General features: G+C 40.7%; 3 protein-coding genes across 5 annotated transcripts; 2 read left to right on the top strand and 1 right to left on the bottom strand.

Annotated features, from left to right (window-relative positions):
• The first annotated feature begins 119 nt into the window (after positions 1 to 119).
• usp30 (ubiquitin specific peptidase 30) lies at positions 120 to 6,534 on the top strand. Of its 2 annotated transcripts, none has more exons than XM_044196083.1 (13): positions 120 to 325; positions 2,093 to 2,202; positions 2,288 to 2,461; positions 2,564 to 2,667; positions 2,790 to 2,888; positions 3,145 to 3,190; positions 3,275 to 3,369; positions 3,472 to 3,531; positions 3,625 to 3,711; positions 3,938 to 4,018; positions 4,219 to 4,441; positions 4,532 to 4,643; positions 5,115 to 6,534. In XM_044196083.1, exons 1-13 carry the CDS (start codon positions 255 to 257, stop codon positions 5,368 to 5,370), a joined length of 1,518 nt encoding a protein of 505 aa, XP_044052018.1. In that variant the 5' UTR covers positions 120 to 254; the 3' UTR covers positions 5,371 to 6,534. The 2 variants fall into 2 exon arrangements, with proteins under 2 accessions (XP_044052018.1, XP_044052020.1); XM_044196085.1 differs by lacking the exon at positions 120 to 325 and adding an exon at positions 379 to 622.
• Positions 6,535 to 6,536: 2 nt separating this feature from the next.
• alkbh2 (alkB homolog 2, alpha-ketoglutarate dependent dioxygenase) lies at positions 6,537 to 9,518 on the bottom strand. 2 transcript variants are annotated; one of them, XM_044196089.1, is made up of 4 exons: positions 9,290 to 9,518; positions 7,889 to 8,229; positions 7,610 to 7,808; positions 6,537 to 7,533 (listed from the first exon to the last, which is right to left on the bottom strand). In XM_044196089.1, the coding sequence occupies exons 2-4, from the start codon at positions 8,169 to 8,171 to the stop codon at positions 7,224 to 7,226; spliced, it is 792 nt and encodes a 263-aa protein (XP_044052024.1). In that variant the 5' UTR covers positions 8,172 to 8,229; positions 9,290 to 9,518; the 3' UTR covers positions 6,537 to 7,223. The 2 variants fall into 2 exon arrangements, with proteins under 2 accessions (XP_044052024.1, XP_044052025.1); XM_044196090.1 differs by lacking the exon at positions 9,290 to 9,518 and adding an exon at positions 8,873 to 8,984.
• unga (uracil DNA glycosylase a) lies at positions 9,055 to 11,633 on the top strand. Its single transcript, XM_044196088.1, has 7 exons — positions 9,055 to 9,190; positions 9,525 to 9,734; positions 9,815 to 9,910; positions 10,473 to 10,570; positions 10,690 to 10,778; positions 10,920 to 11,098; positions 11,191 to 11,633. The coding sequence occupies exons 1-7, from the start codon at positions 9,092 to 9,094 to the stop codon at positions 11,329 to 11,331; spliced, it is 912 nt and encodes a 303-aa protein (XP_044052023.1). The 5' UTR covers positions 9,055 to 9,091; the 3' UTR covers positions 11,332 to 11,633.
• The last annotated feature ends 283 nt before the right edge of the window (positions 11,634 to 11,916 follow it).

Raw genomic sequence — 11,916 nt, 5'->3', positions numbered from 1 at the left:
AACAGAAATCACGACAATATTAACACATTTAAAAATATCTCGCCAAACTTTCCTTGAATAAGAGCAAAACCAGAATAAATGTAGCAGTGTTTGCTTTGAAGAAACCTCGTAGCAGATAACTCGCATGACTTCAGAAATGTGCGCAACAAACATTTTCGTGGACGGAAGGTAAACTGTGAACACATCGGTACGCTCTTGCATGGGTCCGTCCTGAAACACACCACCAAAGGCAGGAGTTCCGCAATGAAAGCAGGATGCTGTGGTGCAGACCAGAAAGCTCTGATAAGCTTATTGGGGAGTTCCTTGGCACCGGACCCATAGTCAGGTAAAACCTCTCTCCCTGGCAAACAACAACTAAACTAACAGCTTATTTTTAGTGGGACAGGAGGAAAGCGGGTCACGACACCGCCGTGACGTTACGTTGGACCCAAAGTGTAACTGTTAACATGCGCAGACAGGACGACAGACAGACACCGAGTCCGGCTTAATGTTATAATTACAAAACTTGCTGTCATAGATACGTGTGATGATCATTTTTGCCTATATTTCAAAATAGTAGCTTGGATGTGTATTTATGGAGGCGACATAGTACGCCGAGGGCAGCCTGACCTCGGTGTTGTCGGTAAGTTAGTCTGAACGCTAAAGCTAGCCCCTCTACCGTATGCTAATGAGCATGCTAATGACAGTGTGAGCTGGTTCGTGGTGACACATTGTTGAGGTGGGGGTGGTTAGTATCGTTACTGGCTAACTAGATCATGTCTAGATAATGCAGAGGCTGCAAAATAGCATAATAACGTTTTACAGCTTGCTAACTGTGGCACTAGCAGTCGAGGCTAAGTTGGAAGAGGCTTTGCTTGATCTGAAGTTGCGTCAGGTTTGTTTTTACCACAGATAAACGGCTCAAAGGTTAATGGATCACATTACTAATGCATTAGTTTGCATTACTTGACGCCTTATTTTGTCTGTGTCTTAAGGGGAGAGAGCATGCAATCACAATAAATCAGTACTCTAGTAAATAAAAGAAGAAAACGCAATGATAAGGGTTCCGTAAAAGCCCCAAGTCCGTTTATAACCTCCTACTAGCCTACATGCTTCACTGAGAAAGACAGGGCTGTGCAACACTGCTTCGCCTGTTGATTAAATAAGTCAGCAGCAGTGAAACAACAAATGCGGAACACAAAGGCGCGAAAATACAACATAGCTGCCAGTTTGTTGGGTACACACTAAGCTAAAATGCAGTCTTTAATACAACAGCCCTGCAACAAATCCTTCTTTCACGAAGATTATAATGTTCAGTTTTTGTTGGAACTGTTTTAGGTCATTTTCGAGGCTGTAGTTTTGTGTTGTTGAATTGTATGTATTGCATTATATTGAGGGTTTTATCTTACATTTTGTCCACACCATTTATATCATGAGGGTTGACCCAATCTCAGTATAACACAATACAGTTCAACATCACTACCGTAGACTATATGATCACTACAAACTACCGCCTCCGAACTGACCATAACGTTGTGTCAACACCTCTCTGAAAGCATTTTTATGTGTTGGTTGTGGCTAAAGGGACTCTAAAATGGGAACTTGAAGGCAAGGTCTGAAGGTATGATGAATAGGATGTCACACAGAATAGACTCTTTAGCCTTTATTTAGCTTTTTATCGTACAATTTACTTCTAGTGAAGTACTCCAGTGATTTTGCTGCAGACCATGACCATCTTAGTACACTTTTTCAGTTTGACAGTTAGGGAAGCATACCAACAGATATAAGAAAATATAAACTCAATAAAAGATCTATAAAACATTGTCACCAGGAACCTGTCAAGCCATCGTCCTCACACAAAAAAGACGCTGCTGGCTTTTTATTACATATCATGTTGGTATTACTGCCAAAAATCAATGTGTTGTCAGTTATAGTGCCCAGATACAGGTGTTCCACACGGTGAATAAACAAAAACACGTCAGTATCATTATTGTATCAGCATCAACAGAAGTGATGTATGAATGTGTATATATTTACCTGTATCTTTTCTCTTTTACTCTCCTCCATCCAAAGTCATCCATTGTACTTCATTAACATGTTTTTGTCTTTTCAGAAACAAGATGATGAAAAACTGGGGTGTCATTGGTGGGATAGCTGCTGCGATTGCAGCTGGAGTATACGTTTTGTGGGGCCCAATTACTGAGCGAAAGAAGAGAAAGAGAGGTAAGAAACAGTATGACAGTGTAATACACAGATTATATGTAGGGTTGTAAAGCAGTAACTTAAAATGACTCGTGGTATCTTTCAGGTATGGTTCCTGGCCTGTTGAACTTAGGCAACACCTGCTTCCTGAACTCTTTGCTTCAGGGCTTGGCAGCATGTCCGTCCTTCATCAGGTGGCTGGAGAAGTTTTCAGGTTCGCCTCCAGTCCAGTCAGCCAAAGACAACCAGCTGTCTACGACACTGCTTCAGCTTCTCAAAGGTATATAAAACCAGTCTGTGGTATAAGTCACTAGAGCATAGTGAACATACAGTGTTCATTCATATTTTGACATGGTTGATGTGTCTGTTTCTGCACTGACAGCTCTGTCCAGTGAGGAGCCTGGGGACGAAGATGTACTTGATGCCGGATGTCTCCTGGATGTTCTCAGACTGTACCGGTGGCACATCAGTTCATTTGAAGAGCAGGTTAGTCAATAATGCTGTTGAGTGTTTTTAAAAAAAATATATTTCTGTATATATAATGTATGGTGCAGTGTTTTATTAAAGTCTTAACAGTCGTCTGTTTGTGTTGGTCCATCCCCTCTCAGGATGCACATGAACTTTTTCATGTCCTTACGTCTTCTCTGGAGGAGGAGCGGGATCATCAACCCAAAGTCACTCACTTGTTTGACATGCAGTCGCTCGAGGCAAGTTGTCATCTCCCTACTTGCTTGTCCCTAAAACTGCACACAAATATTTCTAGCATGCAGATGTCTCCAGTATGCTCTGCAGTTCAGTTCAGCACACGCGTAGTCTGGAGGGAAGTTTTTGCGCCATTTTAACCCAAACTCACCCAAACTCATGTACCTTTTAACTGTAGGCACTGCTGTAGAAATGTCAAAAATGACAAATCTGGCACGGCACTCCCAGTTATTGTTTGTGTATGTGTTGGTTTTATACTAGAGTCTCCCTGATCAAGATGAGAAAACTATGACCTGCAGAAGTCGAGGTAAGGAGACAAAGAAATTATGCATCCTAGAATATCAAACCACAAAGAAATATGTTTCATCTGTATTCATTTTTTGTTTTGCAGCTCCTCTTCATCCAATACCAAGTCCTTGGAAGTTTCAACATCCTTTTCATGGTCGTTTAACAAGCAACATGTCATGCAAGCGCTGCGAACAACAAGTGAGTTTGTTTTTTGCCAAGAAGTGAATAGAAAGTTAGTTTGTGCTGTTTGAATTTTTACTTTCTCGAAGTGATTTATAGATCTGCTTTGCTTCTGTTTAGAGTCCGGTGCGGTATGACTCATTTGAGAGCCTCTCCCTGTCCATCCCTTTACCTCACTGGGTAAGCAATAATGTCAGGAACACATAAATATTTAAAGTTATTATATTATCACTATTTAATTATACCTTTTTGTTGTTCTGTTTTTGTCCTCAGGGTCGACCTATCTCTCTAGATCAGTGTCTTCAGCATTTCATCTCCTCAGAAACCATCAAAGAAGTGGAGTGTGAAAACTGCACCAAGGTACATTCACTACTGTATCAGTGTCTTGCAAAATTCTGGTGATCATTTTGTTAAATATGTGATTCACTGAAAACCATAGACAGGAAACCCTTGTGACAAAACTACTATCAAGGTACTTCCATTTGCATTCACGTTATATTTTACACTAGAAAGGCCTACGTGATTCTTTACAAAGCCGTATTTTGCTGATTTTGTTTCATTTCTGTTGTGGATCATTTCTCCTTAGCTTCAACAAGGGACAACAGTAAATGGGCAAGTTTTGGAAAGCCAGAGGACAACATTTGTTAAACAGCTAAAACTGGGAAAGGTAACTGTCATTTGTATTTGTCATGTCACTATTAGCTAAATATGAATAGCCTACGACGTTAACCACTAGTTAGTACAACAGTAAAATGTTAGGTAGATCAAAACTTCCCCTTATTTCTTTATAACAGATGTTCTAACATTTGATGTACTTTTTTGTACTTTTAACAAAATTTCAGTCTAATATTTTCCTCCCTCTGCTAGCTCCCCCAGTGCCTCTGCATCCATTTACAAAGACTGACGTGGTCCAGTGAAGGAACCCCCATCAAAAGACAGGAGCATGTGCTGTTCACAGAGTATCTATCGATGGACTGCTACAAACACAATGCTTCCACACAGAGAAGTCAGCGGGTCAAATGTGCTCCAAAGCCCATAAAGGCAGAAAACTCTGATGATTCCATGGAGAAGCCCACTACTAATGGCACTGGTACGTTGGATTTGTCAAGTCTGTAATATCATTCCGGTTCACATTCAGTTTGTTTTTTGTCACACACATGTGTTGTGTTTTGTTTGCCAGATGCAGAGCACCGTAACAACAACAACAACCCTTTTTCTAATGGAACCTGTTCGTCTGTATTTCTTCGCTCTCCTGGTGTGAACCCACAGCTCGGCCTCACATATGACTACAGGTAAACTCAATATCAACAAGGTGGAACAATACAAATAACTCATGCATATCAAGCTATTCAATGCAGTGGTGGTAATCAAAAGCCTTTTTCAGACATTGAATACGTAACATTGCTGGCTTCATCTATCTGTTAAAGTGCTGAAGGTTCCACACATGGTACGAGGGGTGACTGAATGGTTTGATTAGTATGAAAATGATGTGAATGATATGCTGTGGCCTTCACAGTCAGAGATTTTAGACTGATGTATTAGACAGTGTTCACCACCACCACCATCAAAATACCAAATTAGGTCATATCTTTTGGAAAAATGGTGTTTATCCCTCCAGTAAAGTTCAGAGACATGGATAAACTACACCCAAGAGTATTGAAGCTTTTCTGCTGGCTCATGTTGGCCCAACACCTTACTAGAAACTTGGTTGTTTTTCCTTTTTATCTGTAAATGTCTTTTAATCATGGTGTCTTTCCTTACAGTTCTACAGAGTACCTTTTCCAGCTCACGGCTGTGCTGATTCACCACGGTGACATGCACTCAGGACATTTCGTCACATACCGCCGCAGCCCTTCCTCCCCTCGCATCCCTTCACCCTTCAGCTCCCAGTGGCTTTGGGTGTCAGACGACTCGGTACGAAAAGCCAGCCTGCACGAGGTTCTGTCTTCCAACGCTTACATGCTCTTCTACGAGAGAGTCCGAAGACTGAACCTCGCTGTGCACTCATCAGAGGAGTAACCCAGACACTTACAACCTCACAGCCTGACTGACTTCTGCCTTTCCAGTCAAACTGTCACAGCTGTACGTGCCAGTCACAACGCAGTTACCAACAGGTGGATTTGTGACAATGAGACCAGAGAGGAAAGCCATCCTAGAGTTATTGTAGAGATAACTTTGCATCATGGATCACAGCAACACGTTGAAGGTCGTTCTGTGTGTTCTGACCTTAAATCCACGAGTGGACTCTTTCTCTGATCCAGAGTTGGAGGTTCTCAATCCCAAAGATTATGGACCTGCAGGATTTTTAGTCAGATTTCTTTGATCATATAAACTACTTTTCTTTGAGGTGTAACAATTTCTGTCATGTTACATGTTGGCTTCTATGGGACAAAAAAACAGGAACACCTGACAATATAGTGCACTTGTGAGACTGTCAGAGACTCAATTCTGTGGCATTTTTATGATGCTCTAGTTGTTGGTGTTAAATTGGAGCGCAATATAATTTAAGGTGTTCCTGTTATTTTGTCCACTGCCTGTACATTACAGACACAGACAGAAGTAGCTGATTAGGAATTCTTGGAGATGTTACTTAGAGGTTGTTGTTTATCAAAAGTCAAATAGAGAACCAGAGTTAAGGAAAAGTCTACCTATCGTCTAATCTAATCTGCCTAATCTTTCCCAGCGATGTACGTCAACTGTAGTGGAAATAATGTTTCAATTGACATAGTTCATAAGCAGTTGAATTTGATATTTTTCTATGTTTCCAATAATCATGATTTGCAGAGCTGCACAGTTAAGGTTAAAGTGCCATGTTGTCTTCAATGCTCGAGATTTTTAACACATGAAACACGTGTGCTACTAATGTGAACATACAATATGATGCATCAGAGCCATTTGGCATGGTATTGACGTAACAGTTTAACAGATTAATAATGTTCTGCTCTCTGTTGATAAAGCCACAGTAAGACTGCAGGTTTTTGGGCAAGTTATCATGAATATTTTAAATTCTGTGTTACAGATAACTGCCGTTTTGCTCAAACCAAGTCAAATCAAGAAATGGCCTGGTGCAAAAGTCCTTGTTAATGTTTGCGATTTGCACTAATGTATATTCATGTGAGATTGTGTTTATTCGTGTGCAATCTGTAAAGGTGATTGTTTTCAGGTATTAAAATATGAAAAATATGTGCACTTTAGAGTTTTATTTTTTTAGAGCAAGATAAATATTTGCTACTTTTGAGATTGTGTGCCGGTAGACATTCCTAAAATCAAGCACCCACTTCCTGAAGTGTCCAAAACACTGAATCTCTACCAGATCTAAGAATTTTCTGTAAGCTGACCAAGCGTGCGGTTCTCACTGAAGGGTTTCAAACTAAACTAACTCTTCTATAGAGATAAGAGATACATGTTTCACAAGAATAAATAAATTACATAATTTCAATTTATAAAGACCTTGAGATGGGGTTTAAAGCTTTGGAAAAATCTAGTAAACTGACCTTGAGTTAAGGTTTTTTTTTTTTTTGGTCAAACATATTTCCATGGTCAAGAATGAACTTTGATGCTCAAAGGACTTTTTGAAATGCAGCTGAAGTGGTAGTTTGAACTTGAGTCAGTCAGAGTTTTGATTCACTGTAAAATGTGCTTATTCTCCAGTGTCCCAGTTGGCAGTCATCACCTATTTCACCTTGTGCTGTCATTTAGTCACTCAGATTCAGCTGCTACGTTAACAGACACATTTTAGATTTGTGATATTTTTATTTTTTCTCCAAGGACAGCAAGTAGGGCTTGTCCTCCATTCAACCTAAATTGGGGCCCCTTAGTCAAATGTTTCTTAGGCACTGGCCCCATTGGCCCGGTTGATAATACAAGCTTGGTCATTTCTTTCTGTCCAGTAGGATGCGTCTAAAGGTGAGGTTGATACGAGGTACGAAAATCTTCTTGCGAGCAGGAAGGCTATGATACCAGAGAGTGTTGGTCGGTGGGTTCATGAGGAGCAGGCTTCCATGAGCGAGCTCCAACTTCACAGGTTCAATCTGTCGGCGTCTCTGTTTTCCCCGAGCATCTCTATGCCGGAAGATAAAGTCTCGTGCTGCTCCCAGAGAGACAGAGGCGATGGGACAGAGGGGGTCCAGCTCCTTCTCGTCATCCCGATGCTCACCCATGTGATCCTGCCCGTCTTTGTACCTGATGGAGAGAAGAACACTTTCAGCGGGGAGACAAATATCTAACTGTGACCTTTACAACTTCAGTAATTTCTCACCTGTTGACCAAAACAAAGTTAAATATTTGTCCAGTTGTTTTTGTGACAGCATCCCGAATATATTCCAAGGTTGGAGTCCACGGGCAGGCTAAACGTGTCACCCGAGAGTAAGTGTAGGCTAGACTTGCGTCTCCATATGTGGCCTGCTTTCTTGGTATATTGTACACCTTTCCAAACACCCGGACCTTTGCTTCTTCCCCTGGAACAAAAACAGCCACAATCGTTTCAACTACACTGCAACTTCTGCTCATAACTGCAGAAAAGGGTTTGATGTTGTACCTGTTGAGTACACCACCTCCTCCTCCAGCTGTTTAAAAAGGTGGTCTGCTTCCTCTTTGGAGAACAGCAGAGCGTAATCACAGTCTAGTCCCTCTGCCTCTATTTTTTGCCAGGGAACAGGTTGAGAGAACTCTGCTAAAGCGGCATGTTCATCTTCCTCATCATCCTCCTCCTCCTGCTGCTTCATCCTCTCATCACTCTCCAGTTTGATCTTCTTCTGTGGACTTCTTGCATCACTGACGCAGGACCGTTTATTTTGTCCTTGAACCACAAACTTTTCCATTGCAGCAACCTGTTGTCTGCGGCGCTCTGAGTAGCTTAATTTTAGGATTTTTTAGGACCTGGATAATAAAAAGAAGAATGAAACATTAACACTGATTCTGAGATTTCAATAAACGTGAAAAAAAGCATCATCAATTTGGGCCTGCGTTGAGTGGACTGGTTTATCATACCGTATTTCTCCCAATACTTTAACTTTTTGAGTTGAGTGTATTGATATTTTGTCTTTTAATAAAAGGTTGGGCTGCAACTAATCATTATTTTGATTATCAGTTAACCTGTTAACTATTTTCTCGATTAATCAATTAATCATTTTGTCTATAAAATGTTAAAGAATAGTGAAAATGACCATCACAATTTCCCTAAGCCCAATGTGATATATTAGAAACAGTTCAAAACGTAAAGATATTTAATTAACTATCATAAGAAACGCAGCAAATCCTCACATTTAAGAACACGGAACCAACAAATTTGAAGAGAAATGACTCAGATGATTTATCGATTAGCAAAACTGTTTGATTTCTATTGACTGGCTCCTCGATTAATCGACCGATTTATTTTAGCTCTACAAAGCTGTGTAAACAACAGCAACGACCTTGACAGTATGCCTTTAAAATAATAAAATAATAAATCATCACCTAATTATTAAAAATAGTAATAGAAAACGTATATTTCTCTCAGATGAATGCCAGGTGCTTTACCTACACAAACTGTAGAGAACACTTAGCAGCAGTTTGTCTTGAACAGCGCGCGGCTCATTATCATAACTCTGCTTTCGTCACTTTGTTTTGGCGCGAATTACTTTGATCCCATTGAAAGAGAGTTGGTTTTCCGAGGAGCCCACCGCTGTTTTTCTCCCACATTAGTTAATAAGTGCAGTTAATTAGTTTACGGCAGCTTACAGCCAAGGTGTTTTTCAACAAAATGATTGGACAGAAAACTATTAACTCGTTTTTTACGCCTGTCTCGAAAAAGAGAACTTCTAAGGATTTAAATGGAGCCGAGGAGGATGCTAAAGACCCGGTGAGAGTCACTTCTGCATCAGTTTGTCAGCTAACATTACCCACATGTCTACCGTCTAATGTTAAAACATAACGTTATTAATATTTAAACACCACTTACAGTGTACTTGTAGGAGTTTTTCACAGTAAAGGATTTGTCGTTTCCCGCGACACGTTCAGCATAATCCAAGCTGCGTTCACGAGCGCCACTGTCTGTGTTCTTGTTTGTTACTCAAAGTGGCGCTCACAGCCATCACAGCACGATGTTTGTACTACTCTGTCGACGGTTTCTAAAGCCAGTTTCACCTCCAGCTGCACGCTCCTCACCAGCTCTGTGTTTTGCTCAATACACTAAGATTGTGCAGAAGAAGCCGAAGTCCTCGGCGGTGGAGCCAGAGCCGTCCAGCCCTCCTCCTGCTCCTCTGTCCCCGGAGCAGCTAGACAGGATCGCCCGCAACAAGAGAGCAGCGTTGGAGAAACTCGCTTCCGCTCAAACACCTCCAGGGTTTGGAGACAGCTGGAGAAACGGACTGTCGGCAGAGTTTGGAAAGCCTTATTTTAAACAAGTGAGAGGACAAGTCATCACACTGCACATGTTGTCTCTGTTGTTTTGAACACTTTAAATAACTGCATATCTTTGCCACAGTTGATGCATTTTGTTTCTGAAGAGAGGAAACGCCACACTGTGTACCCACCTGCTGAACATGTCTTCACCTGGACGCAGATGTGTGACGTCCGGGATGTAAGTTTAACTGCACTAGCACTTTCCCTGACCTGCGACAATGTCTGACACCAAACTATAAAGCATTTAATATCGATCAGCTATGGCATAAGCAAGCTAATTTTATTCACGTTGAACTATTCGAAGTTATATATATATATATATGCAAAGTGCTTTACGGGAAAAGAACACAAGAAACAGAAGACACTACATAAAATCAAGGAGCAATAGGGTGTACAAACCACAAAATAAAAAGGTATAAAATCAAGAAGTGCATTTTAAGATTTGCACTGATTTGGCTTTTCGGAGACTTTGCAGGAGGCTGTTCCTGAGTCAAACAGTAACAATTACAAAAGTCTTCCTGCTCTGAATTAGCATGCAGATTTTTCATTAAACTTCATTAAAATGGCGAAACCTGTTACAGTTTCAATATTCATTCTTTCTTTGAGTAAAGCCCTGTGCAAATAATTATTTGCTGTGTGGTTACTTTTCTTTAAAAAATGGAAGTTAAGTGTATTATCTGAAGAGTCCCTTAGTCTGGCATTAAATATTGCCTCACTTTAAGATCCGTCTCTAATTCCAGGTCAAAGTGGTGATTCTTGGCCAGGATCCATATCATGGTCCTAACCAAGCCCATGGATTGTGTTTCAGTGTCAAAAGACCAGTGCATCCTCCACCCAGGTTAAACCCTTCTCAGTGTCTTTCACTACTTTTTTTAAACTCTTGGCTGCAAACTCCTTACTTCAAATCTATTTTATATATACATATATCTCACACCTTTTGATCCTTTTCATTTCCAGTTTGGAGAACATGTACAAAGAACTGGTCTCCGACATCAAAGGCTTTCAGCACCCTGGACACGGAGATCTGACCGGATGGGCCAAACAAGGTTTTTAAAAAAAAACAAAAAAAACAAAACAAAACCCACACACATTTATTTATTTTAATGCTCACGCACAGTTACACAACAAGGGAGCTGTTGGTCATTAACAGACCTGCCATCTTCTCCATCTGTGACCTCGCTCACCAGGTGTGTTGTTGCTCAACGCTGTGTTGACCGTCCGAGCGCACCAGGCCAACTCCCACAAAGACAGAGGCTGGGAGGCCTTCACTGACGCTGTGGTGCAGTGGCTCAGCAACGACCTGGAAGGCCTCGTCTTCATGCTGTGGGGATCTTATGCTCAGAAGAAAGGAGCCGCTATTAACAGGGTGGGTCTACACTGTTGTTTTAATACAGGCACTTTAAACCAAAGCTTTTAATTACGTTAATGCATCAAAGTTTGTGTTCTCTCGGTTTGTAGAAACGCCACCACGTCCTACAGGCTGTGCATCCTTCTCCCTTGTCTGCTCATCGAGGATTTTTTGGGTGCAGGCATTTCTCTAAGGCCAACGAGCTGTTACAGAAATCTGGAAAGTCTCCCATAAACTGGAAGGCACTTTAAGTTGTTATGCATGCAGCTTTTCTAACATGTATGTTGGTTAACTACAGACCAAAACACCCATAAGCTTTCTCAGTTTCCTGTTTTAGCAATAGCATGTGCAAAGGTGTCTGTATGAAAGATTTCATGTTGGCAGTTTACACTTTACAGTTTTGTGCTAAACACTGAATTTTCACAAAAGCCTTTTTCTTAAACTGTTGCGATACATATTGTATCATCTGCACTTGTTAGTTTCAACATTGTAAATATGTTTGTTTTCTCTTTTTATTGAAATATTGGTTCTATTAAAGTGGTTCCAAAAAGTGGATGTTGTATATTAATGTCTCTAAATTTTCTAAGTGCAGTCTAATCTAAAATATGCTCACTTCCTATGGAGGCAGGACAGTGACTTAAGCTATCACTTAAAGGGTGAGTTTAAGATCTTGTGTAACATGACATATCCTGCCTTTTCACCAGCAGAGCCTGGTGTCTTTTAGTACGTTTCTATACACAAGTTACTTTCTGCCTGATTTCTCATCCTCTCTTACTGTAACTGATCTTTATTTCAGACTTTAAGAGCCTAACCTTAGAAATCCTTTGTTACTGTAT

Source organism: Siniperca chuatsi, linkage group LG5 (genome assembly GCF_020085105.1).
Source record: "Siniperca chuatsi isolate FFG_IHB_CAS linkage group LG5, ASM2008510v1, whole genome shotgun sequence".
In the NCBI taxonomy this organism is placed as follows: domain Eukaryota; kingdom Metazoa; phylum Chordata; class Actinopteri; order Centrarchiformes; family Sinipercidae; genus Siniperca; species Siniperca chuatsi.
This window is presented reverse-complemented; position numbering and strand designations above follow the sequence as displayed.